Raw genomic sequence first — 27991 nt, 5'->3', positions numbered from 1 at the left:
AGCACTAACATACACTATATTGCCAAAAGTATTGTGAGGTCTGCCTTTAAACGCACGTGAACTTTATTGGCATCCCAGTCTTTATCCATAGGGTTCAATATTGACTTGACCCACCATTTGCAGCTACAACAGCTTCAACGCTTCTGGGAAGGCTGTCCACAAGGTTTAGGAGTGTGTCTATAGGACCGTTTGACCGTTCTTCCAGAAGCTCATTAGTCAGGTCAGGCACTGATGTTGGACGAGAAGGCCTGGCTAACAGTCTCCGCTCTAATTCATCCCAAAGGTGTTCTATTGGGTTGAGGTCAGGACTCTGTGCAGGCCAATCAAGTTTCTGCACCTCAAACTCGCTCATCCATGTCTTTTTGGACCTTGCTTTGTACACTGGGGTGCAGTCATGTTGGAACAGGAAGGGGCAATCCCCAAACTGTTCCCACAAAGTTGGGAGCATGAAATTGTCCAAAATGTCTTGGTATGCTGACGCATTAAGAGTTCCCTTCACTGGAACTAAGGGGCAAGCCCAACCCCTGAAAAACAACCCCTACACCATGATCCCCCTTCCAACAAACTGTATACTTGGCACAATGCAGTCAGGCAAGTACCATTCTCCTGGCAAACCGCCAAACCGAGACACGTCCATCAGATTGCTAGACAAAGAAGCATGATTCATTGCTCCAGAGAAGACGTCTCCACTGCTCTAGAGTTTAGTAGTATAGCGTGCTTTACACCCCTACATCCGACGCTTTGCATTGCACTTGGTAATGTAAGGCTTGGGTGCAGGTGCTCATCCATGGAAACCCATTCCATTAAGCTCTCTATGCACTGTTGTTGTGCTAATCTGAAGGCCACATGAAGTTTGGAGGTCTTTAGTTATTGACAGTTGGTGACTTCTGCGGACAACATGTGCTGACCCCACTCTGTCATTTTACATGGCCTACTACTTTGAGGCTGAGTTGCTGTTGTTTCCAGTTGCTACAACTTTGTTATAATACCACTAACAGTTAACCATGGAATATTCAGTAGCAAGAAAATTTCAGGGATGGACTTATTGCACAGGTGGCAACCTATCATGGTACCACGCTTGAATTCACTGAGCTCCTGAGAGCGACCTATTCTTTCACAAATGTTTGTAGAAGCAGTCTGCATGCCTAAGTGCTTGATTTGTTTACACCTGTGGCCATGGAGGTGATTGGAACACCTGAATCCAATGATTTGGAGGGGTTTCCCAATACTTTGGCAATATAGTGTATATTTATAATACATAAAAGTGCAGCGCTTAAAAAAGTGACAAATATTAATAAAGAAACAGTGAAGAGTGTATCAAAAGATAGTCCATCCAAAAATGAAAGAAAAGTCTCAGAGGTTGTGATGAAACAAAAATCCAAGGACAGTTGTTGTGTCACCAACCACTACTACAGAAAGCTTGCCAGAAAGGCATGACTCCCTGTTAAGAGTGGTAAGTCGTGCTTTGTTTAAACAATCCAGAAAGCTGGACACTCAAATCCTCCTTCAGATCTCCAAAAGAGCAGACAAAGGTCTTCCAACAATGGACCTTAACTGGGGTAGCTAAACTACTCAGGATGAGGTTTGGACTCGTAGTAGAAAACATGCAAAGAAAGAGCACTCCACATAGTGTAAAACCATAATCACAACATTTATTTAAAGTATGGCTGCACTCACATGTAAGCAAACATCATTAGGCATTGATTGGCAAAAAATCCAAATTTTCCAGTTTTCAAAATGGCCTCCGGCCGTTCGCACATGCACAACAGTGTGTGTGGATGGCTCCACCCTACGCGTTTCATCACAGGTAACATCATCAGGGGCATGCCCACATGCCTAACCACACTCTTTATATAGGACCTGAAGCCCCAGAGGATCACATTTGATTGGCCACACTTGGCAAATGAAGCAGGGAGTACACATGCAAAGTAATCAGGCTCTGGTCAACTGGGAACATCGCCATCTAGTGCCAGAAGATCAGATGGCGGTCCAAAAATTATAAAATTTTATATTAGTCCACCAAAGGTGTGCAAAAATGGAACATAACTCCACCCTGCGGTAACAATCAAAATTCATTGAAACTTTTATCAGTCAATAAACCAGCCTGCTGAAGATGACTACTAGAGCACCATCTAATGTTCTTATACAGAACCACAAGAAATTACAATGTTAAAATATAACAAAATAGAATTAAAAAATATATATAAATTGAGAAAGATCAAAAGATCAACAATAAAAATGACCCCTCCTTTTGTAAATGTCCAAGGGCATATACAGTATATTTTGGAAGATAATCCTCTGTGACTAAAGGATCAAACATATACAAATATATACATATATGTATAGTTAACTGTTATTAATAAGGCAGTTGATGTCCCACTCGATGTTAAGACCCCACGGTGAATAACTTAAGCCGATAAATCCAACTGGTCTCGGCTTTAGAGAGAGTTCTTTTTGCATTACTCCCTCACCCAGCCGGAATGGAATAAAGGTGGTACCTTCGGGGTTACTGTTATGTTTCAGGGAATAATGCTTGGATACACTGTGCTCCTTGAAACCCTTCTATGTTCGCAATATGTTTGCTTAAATTAACATGAAGGGCGCCTGTCGTACGCCCCACATTTTCTAAACCACATGGGCATTTCAACATATAAACCACGTGTCGGGTAGCACATGATATAAACGATCAAAATTTATATGTTGTGCCTGTCAATGTACCAGTAAATTCAGTTACTTTCCTACCCCTAAACGAGTTAACCTGGCAGGCTTTACACTTCATACAAAGGTGATAGCCCTCTAAATTGGCAAAAAACACAGGTCTAATGGATGGATCCATCACATTTGGTGCCACTTTATTCCTAAGATTCCCTGTACCCCTAAAGATGATAGAGGGATGTTCTGTTAAGATAGGACCCAAAATACAGTCATTCTTTATAACTGACCAGTGTTTACAATGTTCCTAACAACATAATGTTGGCTTGCAAAAGTAGTGAAAAAAGCTGTACCAAATCAATCATCGCCACCCTGAGCAGCCTCTGAGTCTTTGATCAAATCCTCACGGTTATATTGACCCATTTCACAGATTAACTTATCCAAGACATCCGCTTTATAACCTTTATCAAGAAATCTTGATTTTAATATGAAGGCTTCTCTTTCATATTCCTCCATAAAGGTACAATTACGCCTTAGGCGCAAAAATTGTCCCTTGGGTACTGCCGACAACCAAGAAGGGTGGTGGCAGGAATCCAGAGGAATATATCCATTCCTGTCTGTTTTTTTTAAAAAAGGTAAAAGTGGTGAGACTACCATTAACTATAGATATAGTAAAATCAAGGAAATAAACTGAATCTGAATTGAACTCATGAGTCAATACCTCTTTGATTGCCATTGAGGAAAGTTAGAAATGAGTCAAGAGATTCAACATCTCCCTCCCAAATAAAGAGGATATCGTTGAAAAAACATTTCCAAAATATTAATTCTGGTCTGCAATCCTGTAAAAGCCTCCTCCCACTCCACCAGGAAGAGGTTGGACATGCTGGGTGCGAATTTAGCCCCTATGGCCACACCCTTCCTTTGCAAATAACATGAACCGCCATACCAGAAGTAGTTAAGGGTCATACAGAACTGAAAAAGATCCATAACAAAATCTCTCTGCAGTTCCGGGATAGATTCATCCTTACTCAGAAATGATTCTATTGCTTCAAGTCCTAATTGATGGGATATTGATGTGTACAAAGAAGCCACATCTGCAGTTACCAACAGACAATTTGGCTTCCAATCAATGTTCCCTATTATGTTAATGACATGTTTTGTGTCTTTTAAATATGAAGGGGTTTTCACCACCAACGGCTGCAGAGGGTTATCCATGCTTTTATGTATTTTTGGTATACAATATATTACAGGTAACCTTGGAGCAGAAGGTGTAAGGAAATCTTTTTCTTTTTTATACAAAATACTATCCTTATATCCCCTCTCAACTTCGACTCTCAGCTCTTTTTTATATTGTAATACATGGTTACTCCTAAGACCCATATAGGTGTCCTCATCCGATAACAATCTGGCCAACTCATTATCATACCAGGTTTTATCCAGTATAACAATCGCGCCACCTTTGTCGGTATTTATATCTGGTCATTTTGGAGAAAGCAAGAACATTCTTAAAAAGAAATTTGAGAGATTTGTAACATTATGAACTGACTTCAAACAGGAAAATGAATGAATTGAGTTCCGGTATACAGTACTGGTTTAGATTACATAGATAATGTAGATTATAGCATCTCTTCATCATGCATGTTTTAAATCCTGCTGCCATTTTTTATTTTTGGCATAACAAGATTTATGAAAATATGTGCACTGTCGACTTACCCTTTACCTCTAATCTTTTCATACATCGAGTCCAATCCACCTCTTTAGCATTGTGTATTCATTTTCCTCTTTTCTCCAATCATTCATTATCAAGTAATCAATTTCTCATTGCATTTTCCCTACATAAGCATTTTCTATTACTTGTTGCGTAGTATGGGTGTCTGCTCATAATATCCTCCCCTGGTCAGTGCCAAATGCCTACTCTGCCCCTTTATTATTTAAAGGTTTATTTACTAAAGGCAAATGGGCTGTTCGCTTTGCAAGGGAAGGTGTACTTTGCAAGGGATTTTTGCAATGGGTATTCTTTCCAAAAGGAAATGTTACCACATTCACTTAGCTCTGAGTAAAATTCCCTTGAAAAGTGTAACTTTACTTGTCATTGGTAAATAAACCCCATTGTGTCCAATGTTTTTCCAATGTTTTTCTTCATTCTAGATTGCTAGCTCAAATTGGGAGGTTTTGTTTTCCCATTTTTATTATCTTTGAGCTTGTCATTGTCTGAAGTCTGTAATTCCCACTTTTTTTACTTTTGTACAGCATTGCCTAATATAAATATATGACATGAATAATAATCCTTTAGTTACAAGGTTTCCGCTTCATGTTATGCCATACCTGTTATATTTGTTAAACTCATAAGCAAATATAAAAATACACATCATTTAAAAAAATCAATGCAAACATTTCTTGTGGTTTTGTATAAATTATTCAGATTCATCTTTTTAGAACATGTGGGTTCTGTATTTAAGGAAATGTTGCTTTTTTTAAAAATAAATTTTGGAAGGTTAAATATCTAATAAAGTTCTAGAGTATTTATTTAGCAGATAAGCTGCACTACATTTTAATGTGTTGCATGGCTTTATATATTTTTTCTTTTGAAAATTCTGTTTATTAATTTTCAAAAACAAAATCACAAAACAGAGCCTTCTGGGCATTCCCAGGCTCAATTTAACAGAGCACTCAGTTGCCTAACACTAAACAAGGGGTACACTCAATCACCATGTAAGAATACTCGCAGTTGTAACAATCAAAAGATCCAGGGTTCATAGAAATGAAAGATCAGAACATGAGAAACACCCTCCATAATATACTCCACATCAATGGCTACACAGTCTGAATGACAGGAGTCATCCCAAAACATACACAGTTACAAACCGGTCAATCAGCATTGCTTTATATTTGAATGGCTATTTTGTTCTTCTACTTTCTACAGGCACAAGAACAGAATTTAAATATACATGGACAAAATGCAACCTCAACTACAACTGCTACAATACGTGTGATAGATATAAATGATAATAAACCCGAGTTTTACAACTGTGAGGTAACTGCCTGTAATTTCAAAACTGACCGTGAGACAAATTTCTATGGAGAAATAGAAGAACATTCATCTGTCCGAGTACCGGTGGCAAATCTCACTATCACTGCTAATGACCCTGATAAGGTACTCAGCTTCCTGCCGCATGGCCGCACATCCCATAATGTTGATGTTTATTATTAGTTGACTTATTTAATAAGGTGAAGTAAAGAACAGTAATACAGCTTTCAATTACCCCTTCTTAATCCCACATGCACATCCACTGTTGAATGTATGATTTGTGAACTGATCAATGTTGCTTCTTGGGCCTGTATAAGCAGCCACTCAAGCGAACTGGCATAGAATTTTGCAGTCTGGTCCCACTAGATGACCACGAGAGACTGACATTGTCTTTAAAGGGGAACTTTACTCATAACAAGTTGATAAAAAAATAATTTTCTTTAGCAAGGAACATACATTTCATATTAATAATTATGCTACCAAAATTAGTGTGTGCTGTAAATTGCCTCCAGCTGGAGGCTACCATGTTGCTGAAGCCCAGAGTCCTGAGCAGCAGTAATCTTTAGGCTGTCAACAGATCGGCCTCTACAAATTTGGCACAGTACCTTAAACTAGAGAACAACTGAGCTTCTGCAGAGCAGGGTGAGACAGTGTATTACTGGATTTTAAACTGTATAAGCACTTATTTTTAATGTTTTACATAGCTGTACATGCAAAAGGGGCCAGCATGAAGCTGTCTACCAGGACTTAATTTTCTGTCTAAAATTCCACGGTAAAGACAAAACCGTCTACCACGAGCATTTAATGGAGGCATTCGTTCCTCAACATGTTGCATTTGTGATCCAAAGTAGCTTGTACTATGTATTTAAAGTGATACTAAATCTTAATGTTTTTATTGAAATAAAAAAAATGTTATGCTTACCTACTCTGTGCAAGGGTATTGCACAGAACAGTGGATTACCTCATTTCTTTAGTCCCCCTCCGGTGCTGTCTCCTCCTGCTTCCTGCGGGTGCTCCCACCTGTGTGGGTGCACTTCTGAGCCAGGCTGCGTGTATCCATAGACACACACAGTGCAGTTTAGCACCACCCCTGCTCACAGAATTTGACTGACAGCAGCGGGAGCCTATGGCTCCTTTGAGAAGAGGAAGAGAAAGCAGTGGAGCATCACACTGTTCCATTTTTTTGCAAACAAGCTTTATCTGAAGTGTACAAACAGACACTTCATTCATATCACTGCACAGAGGGACGGTGCTCTGCCTTCTGTGTATTGATATGTGGGACTGAGCAGAGTGGTGCAATATTATGCAAACATGTCACATAATATCACACTCTTCTGCAAGGCAGTGTAATCCTGTGTCCTGGTCTAAACATGACACACAGAAAGCTACTGTTTTCTCTGTGACATTGCAGTTACCTGCTTTTATCTATGAAGGCAAACGCAGATAACTGCACCTAGTGTGAATGGGCCCTGAGTCACATTTCACTGTCAGAAATTTCCTGGTTGCTGGTCAAAGCTCTCTGCTTTAAAAATCCATGATTGGGTTAAAAATAATTACAAATGTTGCCATGAGGTGAAGTTTGATTATGTTACATAACCATGCTGCTTTAGTCTGTTTTGTGTAGAATGGATATACAGAAAAGTTTGCAACTAAAGTTGGCCATACACCTGCAGATTTTCTCCTTTCAGCCTGTAGGATCGATGAATCTTCTGCCGCAGGCAGTGTATTTTGGCAGCTGCATTGGATGCAGGCGCTGTTCAGATGACAGTTTTACATCTGACTCCTCCAGTTTTGCAATTCAGATGGTCAATCAGGGACTGGACAAATGTTGCTCCATGTTTGAGCAGCTTAAAGTGGTTGTAAACCCTTACATATACCCAGTGATGTGACTGGCCTCAAGTTATACACTGATTAAACAAATCAGATACAACATAGGTTGTACCTTTTTAATCTGGAGCACTTTTCTCTACATCCATTCAAAGTCCAGAATTTATAAAGCTTTTCTGAGCTGTTAGAAAAAAGTGGGCGGGGAGCTGAAATTACACACTGAAGAGCTCAGTGAGGAGAGCTGAGGAAGAAGGCAACAGACAGAAATGACACTTCGTGCTTTGAATAGAGCAGGGGTAGGCAACCTGAGAGCCGCAGGACTACAAGTTCCATCATGCCTCTGCAAGTCATAGCTGTGTCAGTTTTGTAATCTTTGCAATGCCTCATGGGAAATGTAGTTCCACAACAGCTAGAGAGCCACAAGTTGCCTACCCCTGGAATAGAGACAAGTACACACTATAGAGGAACATGCTTTGTTCATATTTCATCCTGAGGTTTACACTTTAAGTATATTTCAGGATCTATACAGTATCTGGGGATTTATACATTAAACAGGAGAGTTATTATAAATAGGAAGCATCATTTATTAATTCCCCTTCAGCTGCTCTAAAATAGTACTGTGACAGAATAAAACCTGTTCCTGACCACTTCTGTTTTGAATGAACTTAATGAACTTCTGTCTTATATTCAGTGGTAAATATGTTGTAGACATGTGCAAAGCTGTTGCAGCTTGCTGCCCAGGATTAAAGGTGCAGGAGTTGCAAATAGACATGAAAAGTGACATAGGCTCCCTCTGTATTTAGGAGGAACTGTGCAAGACAATCGATCTGCAGTGTAAAATGTCCATTTTTGACATGATGTAGACAAGCTTGCAAATACTAAGCATTACATCACTACTTGTTACATGTTCTTCATCGAAAAATATACTCATCTAATAAAGTCATTATTGTATATGGACACTGCTGAAAAAAAAGAGAACTAACTTTTCATCAGTGCTTTCATAACATAGAAAAATAAAACAGTAATTAGACCCAACTTACCACCTCCTGCCTATTTTCAAGTTGTAGAAGACAGCAGAGGTGGATGGGGCAACAATGGGATCCCTGGTTTCCCAAAATCCTATTACAACAGATAGGACCCCTAAAAAAAATGAAAAAAAAAAAATAAAGTATATGTAAACCCAATAAATAAAATCTTACATAGGTGAAGGTGTTCTGTACAGTAGTTTTGCAGAGGTATTGGCTGATAAGAGTATATTGAGAAAACATTACAGATTACACAGGTCACAGGGCAAAACCCGATTTCTGGTTGGATCAACAGGTATTTGCACTTATCAAAGAGATACAATAAAACAATGAATTTGTATATTTACCTAAACAGAAGGGAGCAAGTATCAGACATTCTTTTCAAGAAAAGGATTTACATATACTTTAATATTTTCAGCTTCTTTTTTTGCTGTCAGTGGCAGCACAAGTGCTCAAGCACCCCAGGTTAAGTAACGTCTTCAATACCACATACATCTGTACACTTTTTTCATAAGCTACATAGATTGTTAAAGGGCTACTAGTAATAAAACTGAGCAAAAATAACATACGACCGGTAAATTTAAGTTCAACTTTATTATTATTTTTTTCTTCTTTTTTTATGGGTTGAACTGGATGGACTTTTAATGCATGTTTCCAACCTATGTAACCTAGTAATTATTTAACAATTTATTTTGTACTTTTTAAAAATTATTCTAATTTATATATTTTCAGGATCAGAATGGTGCCTTCAACCTGTATTTAAGTGGAAAAGATGCTGACTGTTTTACAGTATCTCCAACTCGAGTGACTAACACTGGTCTAATTCAGATTCTGGTTAAAAACTCTGTGGCTATTGACTACGAAATAGTTCATGTGATGCATGTAGAGGTATGATAATTAATAAAAAAATGTAATTATCTGTTTGTTTTTTTTAATTATTGTTCAACATGATGTATGATAATCCAACAACAAGGAGATATTTCTTCTTAAAGGACAAGTTCACCTTTAAGAACATGTTATATGTTCCACCTGTTTTTAGGGTGGAACATGTAACATGTTCCCAATGCTGCAGCCACTACCTGATCCCCCCCCCCCCGCCATGATAGAAGCACGAGGATAAGTTCCCCGTATCAGCTGTCACTTTTAAAAACAGCGCGGCCATGCGGGGCTCTGCCCACACGGCTGTGACATTCATTCACTGTATTCTGTGAATGAATGAACTTCAAGTCCCAACAGTCTTAGCAGCTGTCAGCTTGTAGCACCCACCACAGTGCTGTGGAGTGCTGTGGTAGTTCCTTGATTCTTCCGGTCAGTATATCTGCTTGCTCGTACATCCCATATGGGCAAGCAGATATACTGACAGGTCTGTAGGAGACCTACATCGCAATCTGATCGCTGGTGCAATGTTTTACAGGCTTGTGCAACAAAAATAAATACATGCACATTTTTTTAACCTGCAAAAAAATGTGCATTTGTTATTTTTTGTCAAAAGGTAAACTTATCCTTTAAGTATATATTATTCACACCATTTAGTGGAAACCATAAAACCTCTTTATGGTTCTCCAACTGCTGCCATGAACTCTTAAAATGTTCTACCACTAGGAAAGAAATGTTTGTGTCACTCAATCAAGTGCCTTATGTGTCTTCTGCAGGTTAAAGTTGAAGGATGAAATAATAAAGCAATTAATCTCTGTTTTAATGGGTGCTTTGCACCTGTGCACATGTAATATGCCATGCACTGCAGTAAGGGTTTGTTTTTTTACTAAGGCTGGAGCGTGCAGAATCTGGTGCAACTGTGCATGGAAACCAGTCAGCTTTCAGGTTTTATTGTCAAAGCGTAATTGAACAAGCTGAAGTTAGAAGCTGATAGGCTACCATGCACAGCTGCACCAGATTCTAAATGTACCTGTTTTAGTAAATCTACCCCTATGCCACTGCTTTGAATGTAATACAGATGTACCAAAACACAGATAAAACCAGACGAGGACCTTTATTTTTTACGTACCTGCGTGTTGTGGTGTGCTGTCACGATTGTGTGTTTAGTCGTCTTTGCATAGTGTATTGGGGTGCTAATTAAAGTGAATGACATTGAAACATACTGCCGGTTGTGTGTTGCAGTAATGCATGGTCAAATGAAGTTTTGACCAAACTCATCATTAAAATAAACACAAATTTCTTGCTTTACAAAAATCAAATAAACACCTATCAGCGAGAGCAAAAATCATTTTTTTGGAAATTTTTTTAATTAAGTTTATCATTTGTAAAAAGAAAATTAACTCTCTCTCATTTGTTAAAAAAGTGCCCTCAGGCTAAGAAGCCTAGATCACTTCTCTGGCTACCAGTCATTACTTCAGAAAGTATACTGTTTTAAACAGCAGTATAATAGGATGATCAAAAGTTAGGTACCATATACATACAGTAGATATTGACAAACTATACATACTGTAGAAACAATAGTCTGGTAACAATCCATGGTAATAATGTTTTCATTAGGTTGATCTTTAATATTCAAAAACATTCAAGAAAAAAATGTTCCCCTTCAAGCGGATAAAAAATTATTTAACATTAGAAGTCAAATGATACATAAATCATTACAGGTACTTATATAGCACTGTCAATTTATGCAGCGCTTTACGTGTGTGTGTATATATATACAGATATATATTGTACATTCACATCAGCCCCTAACCCTCAAGGGGCACACAATCTAAGGTCCCAGCTCACATTCACACATACACATACTAGGGTCAATTTAGACAGGAACCAATTAACCTACCAACATGTCTTTGGAGTGTGGGAGGAAATTGGAGTACCTGGAGGAAACCCACTCAGACAGAGACAGAACATGCAAACTCCAGGCAGGTGGTGCTGTAGTTGGGATTCAAACCAATGACCCTAGTACTGCCAGGGGGAAGTCCTAACAATTTAGCCACTGTGCTGCCCGCAAATCACTTTTGTTAAATGAATTTCAAATATTATTAATGAGAACCTTTTATGTTTTCCCAGGCTGATAGCTATATTATCTGAGCCTGAAAGAGTCAAAATATTGGCATGCTCAGTTATATTGATGCTGAATAAAGCATAGGCACTTTGAAACCTGAAATGACATAAGCAAACTACATTACCCCTAATAATTCAAAAGAAATAAATGATCAAAACTGTTATTAAGCAATGTAGTCCTGCATAAATGGCATACTTTTATTTGATACCAATTAAACAGATTCATTGTTTTTACCTTTATCTACATTAGATTGTGGCTAATGACACAGGAAATCCACTTGATTGCTGCTCAACGGCTTATGTGACCATCCAGCTGATAGACATTAATGATCACATTCCAGAATTTCCTGCTTCATTGTATGAGCTTGAGGTTGAAGAGCACTGTGCAAATGGTACCAGTCTAGGAATAATTCAGGTAAATAAAATGAACTTTATCTTGATCATATAGAGTTACATTATGATCCTTTCTTAGTTTGGTCATACTCCCTAGTTACATTTGTTTGTTCATTCTTTGTAGTACATCTAATTACATGTTATTACTATTATTATTAATAATAATATTATACAGGGTTTATATAGTGCCCACAGTTTGCTCAGCACTTTGCAATATGAAGGGAGATGGTACACTTACAAGACAAGAGAGTTAGGAGGGCCCTTCTCTTGTGAGCTTACAATCTAAATGAGAAGAGTAAGAGATACAAAACGTAATAACTGTGTGAAGATGAGTTGATGGAGAAAGTAAAAGTTCAATTGCTAGGTATTGTCTTTTTATCTTTTCTTTTTTGAAACATGATCCAGTGGAATGAATTACCTAAATGCCTTGCACTCTATCAATAATACAAAAACAAAAAAACAAATTTAAAGTGTATGTGTGGGCAAGCTAATAAAAAGCATATTCAGCAGATCTTGGTAATACATGCACAGTTCTGCATGTTGTGTTCCTTAAAAATGCTGCAAATACAGAAAAATACCTGTTGATCTTGCAAGAAATTCAGTGAGCTTTAACCACTTGCCGCCCAGCCTATGGTCAAATGACGGCCGGGCGAACACTTCGTCCCTCCTGGAGGGCGTCATATGATGTCCTTCCCGGATCGCGCTTTGCGCATGCCCACATGGCCGCGCTGTGGTGAGATCTGTCACCGGCTGTGTACCTCGGACACAGCCGATGACAGATCTGTGTACCGGCCCCACTGCCAGTACCATGTGACCTGCTATGACCAATCACAGCAGGTCACATGACAGTTGTATACAATGGATGGCTTCCTTTCATGCCATCCATTGTATACAAGTGTGTCTAGCTGTGAATGGTCACAGCGATCACATGCACAGGCTGGGCCAATCACAGCCCATCTGTGTCATGTGATTAGCTGTGGCCAATTGCAGCTAATCACAACAAAAAAACCTAAATGAATCGATTTCATTCAGTTAAATGCTTGCTTATAGCAAAAGAATACTTTGCTATAAGTGATCAATTTGTGTAACAAAAAAAAAAAATACCGATCACTTCACCAAAGTAGTACAATGTTACTGGTCATAGTGCTATATGAAAAAAAAATGTAAAAAAATCAGTGTCCCTGATCATTGCCACACCAGTTATATGCTGACTATGTACTGCACTGGTGACAGCATGTAAAAAAAAAATTGTGAAAACATTTTTTTTAATTTCTTCATTTTCTGAAAAATTATGACAAAAAAATTACAACTTCAAAAAACTTGCCATGCCTCTTATGAAATATGTCGGACTGTCTACTTTGCAAAAAGGGGAATATCTGTACTGTTCTGACATTTTTGGGCCTCAAGAAATTAGATTGGCTGTCAGTACTTCAGGATTGATCAATTTTCAGATATATCCCATAGTTTGTGAACTCTATAACTTTCCTACAGACTAAATAATAAATACTGATTTGGGTTATTTTCACCAAAGACATGTAGCAGAATACATCTTGGCCTAAATTTATTAAGAACAATTATTTATTTGCAAACTTTTATAACCAGAACAAAGAAAAACGTGTTTATTTTCTAAATTTTCGGTCTTTTTTCGTTAATTTAGCAAAAAATAAAAACCCCAGTGGTGATTAAATACCACCAAAAGAAAGCTCTAGTTGTGTGAACAAAATGATAAAGTTTTATTTTGGGTACAGCGTTACATGACCGCGCAATTGTCATTCAAAGTGTGAGAGCGCTGAAACCTGAAAATTGGCCTGGGCAGGAAGGGGGTAAATGTGCCCAGTATTGAAGTTGTTAAACTTCCGGTTGTGTGCTTCCAAAACTTCCTCTGTTAGGGCTCTTGCACATAATAATTTACTGATATGTATCCACAGAATCTTGGTGGCAGATCCTGAGAAAAAAATGCAAGTTATGTTCTGTAAAGAGCTTGTGCACACATGCATACAGGTGTGTAAATATGCATGTGTATACATGCATAATATTCTTCATCCTGCCAATGTTTCAATTTACGCATATATGCGTGGATGTTCTTGTATACTGTATATGTGTAACAATGAAAATCTGCTCCACTCGGGCCCCCACATCACCATGAGCCCTATTACAGCCACATAGACTGTGATGGTAGTAGTTTTGCCACTGCAAATAAAGACACCCTTACATTTTATGTATGTGAATATAAATAGAATGTATTTGCCTGCAGCAAATACTTTTAATTTTTGTCATTTAATACATCAGGGGTGAATGGGAATTGTAACCTCATAAAATCATAAAAGCTTTAAATTACATTGATACCTGCTGGTAAGCTTGGGTGTTAGTTGTGGTATTTTAGATTAAATGGAGTATATTTTGTTGATAAAATTTACAAATGTAAATGGTTATCTGCAAGAATGTTTTCCAACATTTGCTAATACATATCTAAATTAAAAAAAAATGTTAATATATTGCAGATTGCAGTTCTCAGATGCGATTGCTGCATTAGTTTCCTTGTTTCCTAATCCTGCAAATAACACACTTCCTATCCTAGGTTGCCTACACTCTATTGCTCCACTGTATGTATAGAGGTTTCCATGGGTATTGTTTTCAGAAAGGACTATAAACATGTTTTCTGCTCTTCATCTCTATTATATGGGGAGGGAAGAGTTAGTAGTTAACAGAAGATAGCATGGAAAGAAGATAACATTGTTTAATATTTCTGATCAGCTTGCGGGAAGTGTCAGGGAAATTGCATTTCTTTGCAATTGCAAGATCAGCAGGTAGTTTCTGCACTTGCTGAATAATTAAAACTCATGCAGCCACGCATCTACGGACCGATAAGCTGCAATGTATTACATTTCTTAGGTTTTTAACTAAAAGATCGACTGTTAATGGTTGACTGTGTGCACCTCTTAATGTGTAAATAAATAATTATTCATCTCATTAAAGTCTTTTGTTTCAGGCAACAGACCTTGACTCTGGGATATATGGATTAATTACATATGGCTTGCTACCACCTTCCATGTGAGTATGAACAGTGATTCATACCTATTTATGGTCAAAGAAGGTAACTTTTCCCCACATATTAGAAACCCATATATCTTTACATAAATAGCAGAAGTATACTTTAGCCTCTCACTTTCTGTAGTACCTTTATTTTACAGTGTTAGAACAAGAAAACCATCAGTCTCCAATCAGAATGCAAGGTGAAATCTTTTAACATACAGTAGATGTTGAACTAGAAGCAACAATGTATGAAGAGATTCAGGTGCCCCACAAAAAAACCATAAACAAAAAAATCAATAATATACAAAAATATTATTATTCGCATGATTGTACAACAACACCCTAACCCAAATTTAAAAACAATTAAAATTATATTAGAGCAGAATTGTATCTGAGCACCACAAACTAAAAGCTCTTGGCCTCACCACTGTTCAGACCTCCACCCCATCTAACATCCATCTAACCCCATCAAACATCCCTCACACAGTAGCCCCCTCAACACTCCACTCCTTCGACCCCACCACCACTGAGGAGGTCACCAAGGTCTTCTCTGAAGCCTGCCTTACCACCTGCCCCCTCGACCCTGTCCCCTCACAACTCCTACGATTTCCCTCCTCCTCCATCCTACGCTCCCTCACCCACATCTTTAATCTCTCCCTCTGTTCTGGCACATTCCCCTCCCCTCTGAAGCACGCACACATCACTCCCATACTTAAAAAGCCCTCCCTGGACCCCACCGACCTGAACAACCTTAGACCCATCTCCCTGCTGCCATTTACATCCAAACTCCTTGAGCGCTTAGTCTATACTCGCCTAAGCTCCCACCTCAACGACAACAACCTCCTCGACCCCCTACAGTCTTTCTTCCGTCCCCTACACTCCACCGAACATGCCTTACTCAAATGACCTGATAACCACCAAAGCTAATGGCCACTACTCAGTGCTCCTACTCCTCGACCTCTCCGCGGCATTCGACACAGTCGGCCACCCTCTTCTCCTCAAGAAACGACACCCCCTTGGCCTCAGAGACTCCGCTCTCTCCTGGCTCTCATCCTACCTATCACAACGCTCCTTCAGCGTTACCTATAACACTACCACCTCCCCCCCACTCCCCCTCTCTGTTGGGGTCCCTCAAGGCTCTGTCCTCGGGCCCGTTCTCTTCTCCACCTACACCTCCTCCCTTGGCCAACTGAGGCTTCAGCTACCACCTCTATGCCGACGACACGCAAATCTATCTCTCGACCCCTCGCCTCACCCCTTCAGTCTCTGCCCGAATCACCAGCCTACTGAACGACATATCAGATTGGATGTCGCTCCACTTCCTTAAACTGAACCTCTCCAAAACCGAGTTTCTTGTCTTCCCCCCAGCCCACGCACCCCCCCCCCCCCACTGACTTCTCCATCACGACCAACCATGCCACCATTAAGCCCACCCCGCAAGCCAGAGTACTTGGTGTCATACTAGACTCCAATCTATCCTTCCAGTCCCAGGTTCAATCGCTAGCAAACTCATGCAGACTCCACCTCCGCAACATTGCCAAAATACGCCCATTCCTAACCCCAGAAACTACTTAGCAGCTCATCCAGTCCCTCATCATATCACGACTCGATTACTACAACTCCCTCCTCACTGGCCTACCTCACAACAGGCTATCCCCACTTAAGTCGATCCTGAATACGGCGGCCAGACTCATTCACCTTACCAACCGCTCCGTTTCCGCCACCCCCCTCTGCCAATCCCTCCACTGGCTTCCGATTGCCCAACGGATCAAATTCAAACTGCTAACACTGACGTACAAAGCTGTCCATAATTCTGCCCCAAACTACATCATCAACCTAATATCCAAATACCACTCCATCCCCCAAAGCTTTTCCTCTCGTACCACTATCCCCTCCCTCCTAGATTGTAAGCTCCAAGGAGCAGGGCCTTCGAACCCCTCGTGTATCGCACTGTATTGTTATTGTACTGTCTCATGTATTGTCCCCCATTGTAATGTACAGCGCTGAGCGAACTGTTGGCGCTATATAAATACTGTATAATAATAATAATAACTCTATATAATTCATTTTTAAAATTTAGAGCAAACTCACCCATCCACCGATGTCACCATGCTTTATTGTGTTGAGAAATCACTTTGAAAAACATTCCATAGCATTTCTAGTTGCGGCCTTCCTGAGTAAGGGCAGATGATTTATGTAGCATTTACATCATGGAATCCATCTGTTTTTAGCTCAGGCATGCAGGCATGCTTAGCTAAGAAAATCCCCCCTTCAGATGAAAGAAAAAAATGCCAATGAAAATCATGGGATGTATGACATCATTTTGGCCTAGAGCAGAAACCAGAAAGCAATTGAAGAAATATTAAGAAAATGTTTAAAACAAGTAAATATGATATAGCTTCCTATACATTTACTAAGAATAGCAGCATAAGGATTAGAAATAGTAAATGTTGATGAAGATACAGTAGTTTAGTTCCACCTAACATCCCAGGGGAGGAATGGATGAGTAGAATTACAAACTCACTAACAGCCAAAACAATATGATAAAACGACTGCACTTCAATTAAAATATTGTAATCTATAAATGCATGCAATAATATAGGTTATATTGGGCAAAAAAAAAAAAATTATATATATATATATATATATACATACATACATACATACACATTGCTCAAAAAAATTAAAGGAACACCTTTTAATCAGAGTATAGCATCCAGTCAACTAAACTCCTGGGATATTGATCTGGTCTGTTAAGTAGCAGCGGGGGTTGTTAATCAGTTTAAGCTGCTTTGGTGTTAATGAAATTAACAGGTGCACTAAATGGGCAACAATGAGATGACCTCCAAAACAGGAATGGGTTTAAAGGTGGAGGCCACTGACATTTTTTCCCCTACTAATTTTTTCTGACTGTTTTTCACTAGTTTTGCATATGGCTAGGGTCAGTGTCACTACTGGTAGCGTGAGGTGATACCTGGACCCTACAGAGGTAGCACAGGCAGTCCAACTACTCCAGGATGGCACATCAATACATGCCATTGCCAGAACGTTTGCTGTATCTCCCAGCACAGTCAAAGCGCATGCAGGAGATTCCAGAAGACAGTTACTCTAGGAGAGCTGGACAGGACCGTAGAAGGTCCTTAACCCATCAGAAGAACCGGTATCTGCTCCTTTGTGCAAGGAGGAACAGGATGAGCACTGGCAGAGCCCTACAAAATGACCTCCAGCAGGCCACTGGTGTGAATGTCTTTGACCAAACAATCAGAAACAGACTTCATGAGGGTGGCCAGAGGGCCCCGCGTATTCTAGCGGGCCCTGTACTTACAGTCTGGCACCATAGAGCTTGATTTGGCATTTGCCATTGAACACCAGACTGCAAGCAGTTCCTGAAGGATGAAGGAATTGACACCATTGATTTGCCCCCACACTCGCCTGACCTAAATCCAATAGAACCTCTGGGATATCATGTTTCGGTCCATCCGACGTCACCGTCACCTTACAAACTAATGAGTACCATTTAAGTTGCAGCAATGAAATTTCAGCAAAATGGACTAGCCTGCTGCATAATTTTTTCACTTTGATTTTCGGGGTGTCTTTGAATTCAGTCCTCTGTAGGTTGATATTTTCCATTTCCATCAAATGATGGGGCATCGTTACGTTCCTAACACATTACACGGTCCATATCAGTATAGATATCCAGCATGATATTTTTCCCCATTGAGATCTGATGTGTTTTCAAAGTGTTCCTTTAATTTTTTTGAGTAGTGTACATACAGGCGTACCTCAGTTTACGAACGCCTCAGTTAACGTAATTTTCGGTTTACGAATGAAAATCCATTGAAATATTGGCTCAGTTTACAAATTTTTTTTGCAAAACGAATGGATTAATTGGTTTTCAATGCATTTACAAATTTTTTTAATCATGTCCCTGTACAGTACTATGCCTTTAAAGTGCACTTTATAAAGAGTTTTGAACAGGTAAGACTTTTTTTTTTACTTTTTTCTGACCTCCGGAATGGCTTAATTGGTTTTCAATGCATTTACGATTTTTTTTAAATCATGTCCCTGTACAGTATTTATGCCTTTAAAGTGCACATTATAAAGAGTTTTGAACAGATAAGACTTTTTTTTACTTTATTCTGACCTCCGGAATGGATTATTTGTTTTTCATTGCATTTATGAATTAATTTTTAATCATGTCCCTGTACTTACATATATACACTCTCTGGTACTTTATTTGGTACATCTGTTCAGGTGCTTGGTAACACGAATTGCTAATCAGCCAATCACATGGCAATAACTCAATGCATTTAGGAATCTAGACTTGGTGACGACGACTTGCTGAAGTTCAAACCAAGCATCAAAATGGGGAAGAAAGGGGATTTAAGTGACTTTGAATGGTTGTTGGTGCCAGATGGGCTGGTCTGAGTATTTCAAAAACTGCTGATCTACTGGGATTTTCACGAAACAACCATCTCTAGGGTTTACAGAGAATGGTCCCAAAAAAGAGAAAATCTCCAGTGGGCTGCAGTTGTGTGGATGAAAATGCCTTGTTGATGTCAGAGGTTAGAGGAGAATGGGCAGACTGGTTCAAGATGATAGAAAGGCAACAGTAACTGAAATAACCACTCGTTACAACCAAGATATGCAGAATACCATCTCTGAAAGCAAAACGTGTCGAACCTTGAAGCAGATGGGCTACAGCAGCAGAAGACCACTCCGGGTGCCACTCCTGTCAGCTAAGAACAGGAAACTGAGGCTACGACTTGCACATGCTCACCAAAATTGGACAATAGAGGACTGGAAAAACGTTACCTGGTCTGATGAGTCTCAATTTCAGTTGCGACATTCAGATGGTAGGGTCAGAATTTGGTGTAAACAACATGAAAGCATGGATCCACCCTTTCACTCAATAAATCACTCGGCAACCTATAACCTAAAATTATTCTAACGGTGAATCCCAAATATGTAACCCAAGAAAGAGTCAAACTTTCACCCTTGAAAGCAAATATTAATAAAGAAGCCTTTTCCTTCACCTCAAATTAAAGTCCACAAATTAATGTCCAAAAATTGGTGTCCAAAAAATTATTAGTGTCTAAAAAATTGGTTTTAGTGTCCAAAGAAATTTATAATCCACCAAAAATATCTTAATCCTGTGTATCCAATTTTATTGTTCCAACATTCCGGACAACGTAATATCTAGAAAAAATAAAACTAAAATAGCGTATTACCTTCCAATAAATATATATATAACCTTCACATAAATGTATATACTTTTAAACAAATAAGTATATACTATATCTGTGCAAAAATATATGTGCAAAAATAACTATAGATTAAACTGTGAGTAACACGTGAATCATGCAAAATCACTCTGTGTACACTCCAATAAAGTAATAAAAGGTGAAAAATTGTGTACACTCCAAAACAGCAATAAAAATAAATAAATATATTAATAAAAATTAAATGAAATAAATAAAATAAAATAAATAAAGTGAAAACTCCGTGACCACCTCTAAATGGCAAGAATGCATACAATTTCCCTCATGGAGTAAAATCAAGCTTTAAGGGATATTCTGATGTTTTTAGTAGTCACTTCCAAGCTTTCTTTCACTGTAAATAGGGTACACCTTCACTTCTCCATAATCCTCATAAAGATAGAAAAGACCCATGTAGCATATAGTATAGAGTATAAAAACATTTAATGCAGCGTCTTACATTAGGGACTTGTGATATTCAGCATAGGTTCCCATGAACCAGCCATAGCAACTTCCTTATCTCAAAAACACTTTTCCAGTCAACAAATTGGCCGCGCCGCCACTTCCGGTTTTGCGTAATACGTCAGACGTCACGTCCCCTGACGCGTCTCGTCACTTCCGGACTTCTGAAGGGATCTCACTTGGAGGAGTGAGAATTCTGAGGAAGACTCCATCTTCAAGCAGACGGCCATAGGTAATGCTTACATGTGATGCGGAGCCCTCATAGTTTTAAGAACTGAAATCCTGTGAATAAAAGTGACAAGCCAGAGACAGTGAGTTTTGAGAGGAAAGATCTAGATGATGTTGGACATCCTCCAGCCAGTAAACTCTCTTTCTTTCTGCAACTTCTAATGCAAGCTCACACTGTGCAGTGAAATCAAAGTAAGCAATTTCAACACAGGGGAGGAGCCTGTACAATTGTGAAAATCGGAATGTAAAGCTAGAATTCAGCTTCAATGAATACCCCAAGTTTTCCTTCAGGGCAACCAACTTTAATGGTTCATTCACCGCACAAGAGATAAAACGATATTGAAAGTTCTTATTCACCAAATGGCAAGTTACATTCATCTAAATGTTTTCTTCAGTAAAGGGTTGATCACCGTCCCTACTTGATCCTAATACAATGGGTTGTAGCCATAAATACCCAGTTACTATCCTTAAGATGGACAGTTTTTAGCTCAAATTATGTTTTCTAAAGATTATTTAAATCCCATATCTATACTAATTTTCCTAATTAGTCCCCCAACAGGGGTTTAAAATATAAAGTATTATCCAGCCGGGGGAACTGAAGGCACACTTAAAGTGCAGGGCATTTTGGACCCTTCCACTGGGGCTGCGTCACCATAATACTCCACAATGTAATGTTTCAAAAAGCATCATAACACAATGCTCAAAAAGTAAAGCTGGGGTGGACCTCCGATAGGGAAGCACTGGGGACGGGAGTTTCAAGCCAGGAGTTGAACACAAACCTAGACACACACAACCTTATCTTTTAAGCAGTACAAGTAAATCATGTAGCATCTCTGGCAAACCTTCTAAAGCTGCTTTTTTGCCTAAGCCTACTTTTATAGTGTCATTGTCGAACGGCTTCCTGTTCCTAGATTCCACACCCTGAGTTCACTTCAATGTAATGAAAAAGCTAGAGTGGGTGAGTATGCTTATCACACTCTTGATAGGCACCTGTGAAGCTAGGCTTCCTGGTCACTTGTACATGAAAGAAGGTACTCTGCTTCTTCTAATCATGTATTACATGCTACAGGTACATGTTTTACTGATCTTCAGACTTTGCAATATTTTTCTTGGGCTAGCTTAATTCACATGTAACAATTTCCTTTTTTTTTAGACTTAACACTTTCACAGTGAATTCTTCAACTGGAGAAATCACAGTAGTCAATGGAGATCTTTTAGATAGAGAACGCCTTTCTCAGTATTATGCTACTCTGCAAGCTCGGGACGGATTGAATGCCACTGGAACTACTCTTCTTGAGATCACTTTAATAGATATTAATGACTGGCCTCCAGAAGCAATAGGGACATATAACATATATGTCAATGAGAACACTGAGGAGGTTTCCATTGAGATTAAGGTAAAGAACCATGTTCATGGTTACCATGATATGTCCTTCCTCCTTCTTGCTATTTGATATGGATATTTTTTCTTTTTTGTAGGCAATTGATAACGATGAATCAGGCAATAATAACAGCATAATAAGATTCCGGTTGCTACCAGGTTACTTAAGTGAAAATTTCACCATTAACACCACCACTGGTGTTATCACCAGCTTGACTCCTTTGGACCGGGAAGAAATTGATATAACACTTAGTGGACGCATTGTACTTACCGTGGAATTATATGACCTGGGAGTCCCCGCTCTATCATCAGAAGTTAATGTGACCATTAATGTTGAGGTAATGTTACGCTTAAGACTAAATATGTTTATTTTACAAAAAAAGACATAGTAATAACTTATTTTATGAGTAAAGCACTACCAAGTATAGAAGAGAAATACTGTAGATCCATTACATTCAGGCTTATCCTAAAATTAAAAAAAGAAATTCAGAGGGAATGTATATTATGTATAATATAATATGTTTGTATATATTTTCTTCACTTATGATCTGAATTAATAATAAAAATAAAAAAATGTTTTTAGTGACATAAATATCTAATATGGAATAAACTCCCGTGTAGGGTCGCTCTGCCTTGACTAGCTAACAATTGTAAAACTACCCTTGTAATGTAGGGGGCACGCCATTTGACATGAAGAACAATAAAAAACAGTTTTACTTACATTATCCTTCCATTACACAAATGTCTTCTTTCTGTATTACTGGTGCCCTGAAGTGTTTTCTCTTTGGTGCTTCGTCGTTCAATCGCACTATGCATGTCAGTCACTTACAAGACAGCACCAGCACTCCTGCATTATAAGTGATGATGCAGAGGGCTCACCCACAACTTACAGCGAATCCAAGAATGCCAGCTGTGTGGGGTGTGAGGGGTAAGGTAGATAAAACTACTTCTTAACATCCCCTACACAAAAATGAGCCTTTAACTGTTGCAGTGTGGAGGCACCCCACTGTAAGGGTAATTTTAGAAATTTCCCACGGAATTCAGCTTTAATATTGTTTCTTCTACTACTAACACTGCTATACATGACAGGCGACTTGGAGCTAACATAATATACTAATTTATTTTTCAGGATTTAAATGACAACACTCCAATTTTTACTCAAGACGAATATAGATTTTCTGTTAATGAAAGTACAGAAGGTAAGTTTTTACCAGACTATGATAAACAATTATGGGTAGTGGTTTAAATTTGTTTTTGCTACCTATGCATATAATTTTTGTTCCTTCACTATTACTAAAACATTATTAACATCAAAATAACAGCGCAGGATCAAGATCTCCAAATAAATATATTATAAGTGCATAAATCCAAAATCAAATGTCCAAGTGAAAAAAATGTCCTTATTTTCATTGAATTTCAGTGTATAATTTATTCAACATATGCTGCCACCTTCCACCACGTGCAAAATAATATCAACCGCACTCACCAGATGCAGGTGAGTAATGAGCCTTATAGGATATAAGGGATCCTAAGCCCTCTAAGTAAGCTCAAAACTTCTTATTCACCATTAATGGGGATAAAACGCCTCCACTTTATTCCTCCATGACATCCTCAATATTGCAGAGAAAAAAAAGAAACCACATAGTGTAATACTGCCATATAATCAGAAATAAAAGGATAAATTCAGGCCACTCACATGGTCAAATATAATAAAAAAGGCGATTAAACAAGGCTTTTTTATTATATTTGACCATGTGAGTGGCCTGAATTTATCCTTTTATTTCTGACTATATGGCAGTATTACACTATGTGGTTTCTTTTTTTTCTCTGCAATATTGAGGATTTCATGGAGGAATAAAGTGGAGGCGTTTTATCCCCATTAATGGTGAATAAGAAGTTTTGATCTTACTTAGAGGGCTTAGGATCCCTTATATCCTATAAGGCTCATTACTCACCTGCATCTGGTGAGTGCGGTTGATATTATTTTGCACGTGGTGGAAGGTGGCAGCATATGTTGACTAAATTATACACTGAAATTCAATGAAAATAAGGACATTTTTTTCACTTGGACATTTGATTTTGGATTTATGCACCTATAATATATTTATTTGGAGATCTTGATCCTGCGCTGTTATTTTGATGTTATTGATTGGTGTTTTTCACTGTTACACAGCTGCATAATCACTGAGTTTGTTTATTTGGGCACTGGGGTATATATAAATGCACTATATATATTTTGTTTTTGACTAAAACATTATTGCTTGCTGGAGTGTAACTACAAATTTGCACACCTGCAGAAAATCATACTGCAAAACCTGCATAGATGTTCAAATATGTGCATCTATCTAATGCAATTCCAGCCTGGTGAGCTTATTTAGTAGCAATGCCTGGGCTTCATAGCATATATTATCATTAAAACACATGATATAAGATCTACTATGATGTATTCATAAAATCATAGCCAATTAAAACCCATTCTACCTTTTCAGGAGCCCATGTTGGGAATGTTAAAGCTAGTGATGGAGATCAGACTGAACTAAACAACCGTATTAGTTTCCGTATTTCTCAAGGCGGATCTGGAAACTTTATCATTCGAGGACAAAAAGAGGCCAACATTTCAGGCCACTATATTGGGCAGTTGTTCGTAGATCCTGAAGTCAAACTTGATTATGAACAGCAGAAGAGTTACACTCTAATTGTTGAAGCACAGGACTATGGATTTCAAGGCATCAGTAACACTGCGGATGCCACAGTCATTGTACAAGTTCTTGATCTCAATGATGAACCACCATATATTGACCAATCAACTCTAGTGGATCTCTATGTTGTTGAAAATAGGACAGGAGGTCCAGAACAGATTGCACTCCTGAATGCCACTGATCCTGACACAGACCATCTTCTGGAATTCCAGACATTGTCTGTCTCTTGCTATAAGAATTCTAAAGATGTAGGCAACATTTGCTACAATTGGTTGTGGCTGGCTCCTGATGGACAGCTGTATGTGAATCACACTGAAGATGTTGATTATGAGAGTTGCGACCAGATAGACATGCTGTTGCGTGTGGAAGACAAGCTGACACTTCTTGGAGACAGATACAGCAACAATGGTCTCATCATTAATACTTAGTAACCATTTAAGGATCATTTATTTCCAAATCCATTACAGCCATACAGACATAAACCTAAAAACTTTATAATTTATTATCTGCAGAAAAAAATATCAGTTACATAGATCACTGATTGAGTACACAATATACTGTATGCTTGAATATTGTTGGTCTAGATTTCATAATTTACATGATAGTGATGCTAAACGACATCCTCATTCTCCAAAAATAACTCATACACATCTTTATAGCCCTGTTAATTCTTACTGTCTTTTTGTATGTCCTCCATGAGCCCCTAAACCTCTCCTTTACCAACTTGCTTACATATTTTTGGAATGAGCAGTGCACGATAGTTGCAATTATGTGCACTACAAATTCCATAGTCCCTAGTCCATCTCTGGAGGGATCAAGAGAGGTTGGCTAAGTTCCTAAATACAGGTGGACCATGAAGAACAAACATAGCCAACCTCTAACAGGAAGTCAGATCATAGCAGAAAAAAGGGAATTTGAAAATTTGGAGGAGGCTGAGAGCAATAGAAGGTACTTTTTGTGTTAAGACTAGATCCTTGAAGATAATGTTTTTAAAACCAGAGTTTAGTGTCACTTTAAGCTGCTGAAATGTCATTGTTGACTGTTTAGTACAAATTGGATAGAAGATATATATATATATATTTTTAGAAAGTTACTTTACACTGTATTGTGTAATAACATGTTGTCCTTGTCTGTGCTTAGTGACCCAGCGAGTGCTCATAGTAGATGCCAATGACAATGCTCCAGAATTCCTAGAAATTACCCAAGCATTTGGTAAGTTATAACACAGATTTACTCCATAGGAACTTGCTTACTGTAGTTATGTCAGTTAAAATTAAAGTGAGGAAAAAAAGGCTTTCAACAAGTTTGTATGCGCAATCTTTCTTAAAATTAAATTGCAAGAAAACTCAGTGTGCAGCTTTGGAATACCTTCTATTTTCTGTTCTGAAAATTATTTATGCTCATGGCTATTCCTTAGTGTTTGATAACTCTTAGTAAGTGACAGCATCTCATAGTCTCATAGTAAATAGGTCTGATTGCTAATTGAGGTTAATGGATCTCACTCTACAATAAAGAGCTACTGATAAAAGGACAATTGCTAATGAGAGCTTGAACTGTCAGAACTTAATAAACATGACTTTCCCGCAAGAAGAGAGCAGATACTGCTATCCACTCTTCACTACTGCTGTGTTTTATAAGTCATTCACAAAATGTAATCCATGGTGTGGCTCCTGAGGCATCTCGCAAAGTGTTCTTTGCTTTATGCTTCAAAGACTGCCTTTAATTGGAGGAAAGGCCAGTCACATGACTTTGACTGGCAATCAGGCTCTCTTGGTCTAGTACCTTTTTCTTTTTTTCACAATTTACATTTAAAAAAAATGAAGCTGTGCTTCCCTTGGAGTTTTGAAGCAAGCAAAACATTATCTAGCCATAAATAAGACCCGCTAAATTCTCCCCTCTCTGGCTGCCAGCACAGATCAAATCACACTGACACAAGCAGTCTAGGGGAATATTTTTTTATGATTTATTGATGGGTCTTGAACAAAAGGGAGAGGGTGTGGGGGTATGGGAAAATCCCTCCTGTAAAGTTCAATAAGAGGACACTCTTATCCAGGGGCGGACTAACAACTCATGGGGTCCCTGGGCAATAGCGGATCATGTGGCCCCTGTGTCCTCGCCCACACCCAAAAAAGCCTATGAAAAAGCCAATGAAAGGTACCAGGGGCATCTCATGAGGCCCCCTACTGACCCATCAGAGACCATTCTTCTGCTAAGTATCCAGTTCCCCTCTAGATACTAAGGGAAGGCCAGAGGTAGGGATCCTATAGAAGAAAAAGTGTTTGGCTCAAATATCCTTATAGCACATGGTCACCAGAATCCTGCAGAAATGTCCATAGTCACAAGGCCAAGGAGCAGCTGTGCCCATTCAGCTTCTTCCAGATGCCTTCTAGTGAGGCTTTGAAGATTGTATCCAGCAAGTATTGAGGATATTCCTAGGTGCAGGACCCCCAGCTTACCTTAATGAACAGGAACAGGTATTCTCCCCAAGGGGAGGGAGTAGTCAACCCACCCGGAAAGGTGGAATCCCTTCAACAGGAAGACCTGCTGTTCTGGAGTTCACACTATATATCAGCCTCACCAGCTACCTACTAGGCCACCCCTTCCAGGGATTGGGTGGTACTCTCTCTACCCTGTGTTCCCAAAGCCTCTGGAAAGCAGGGGGAATAGTCAGACCTTTAACCTTAGAGACCTAGAACAGCCCAAAGAAATTAGCAGCTGCTTCAGTGACTACAAAGGAGCCAAAAATAACTAATTATAAAAACATTGTAAAGCCATTTTTATTAACCAGTTGACTACCAGTGATGTTCCTGTACCTGCAGCTGCAGGCATCATCCCAGTACCATTTTTTTAGAGCCGACAGTTGGCTCTCTTGTGAAAGCAATCCTAGCGGCTAACTAGCCATTGGATTGCCTTTACAAGCAGCAGGAGGGGATGTCCGTTTCTTTATCGGGCTAGCCTGTCCCAGCGGGACACCCGATCAACAAGCTGGTATGTCCTCCAGCTGA

At 38.9% G+C, this 27991-nt stretch overlaps 1 protein-coding gene across 1 annotated transcript in view; it reads left to right on the top strand.

Annotated features, from left to right (window-relative positions):
* The window catches only part of LOC149471175 (cadherin-related family member 2-like), a 133314-nt gene that overhangs the window by 47669 nt on the left and 57654 nt on the right, over positions 1-27991 (top strand). The window contains exons 11-19 of the mRNA XM_089693690.1: positions 5576-5806; positions 9265-9420; positions 11783-11947; positions 14915-14976; positions 22060-22303; positions 22386-22625; positions 23417-23486; positions 24777-25394; positions 26127-26198. Of these exons, the coding sequence (XP_089549816.1) occupies positions 5576-5806; positions 9265-9420; positions 11783-11947; positions 14915-14976; positions 22060-22303; positions 22386-22625; positions 23417-23486; positions 24777-25394; positions 26127-26198 (1858 nt within the window). The remainder of the gene's footprint in view (positions 1-5575; positions 5807-9264; positions 9421-11782; positions 11948-14914; positions 14977-22059; positions 22304-22385; positions 22626-23416; positions 23487-24776; positions 25395-26126; positions 26199-27991) is intronic.

The sequence above is a fragment of the Staurois parvus genome, unplaced genomic scaffold (genome assembly GCF_062004578.1).
Source record: "Staurois parvus isolate SC_StPar_1 unplaced genomic scaffold, SC_StPar_1.0 ptg000025l, whole genome shotgun sequence".
Lineage (NCBI taxonomy): Eukaryota > Metazoa > Chordata > Amphibia > Anura > Ranidae > Staurois > Staurois parvus.
Note: the sequence above shows the minus strand (reverse complement) of the source record. Positions and strands in the feature narration are given on the sequence as shown.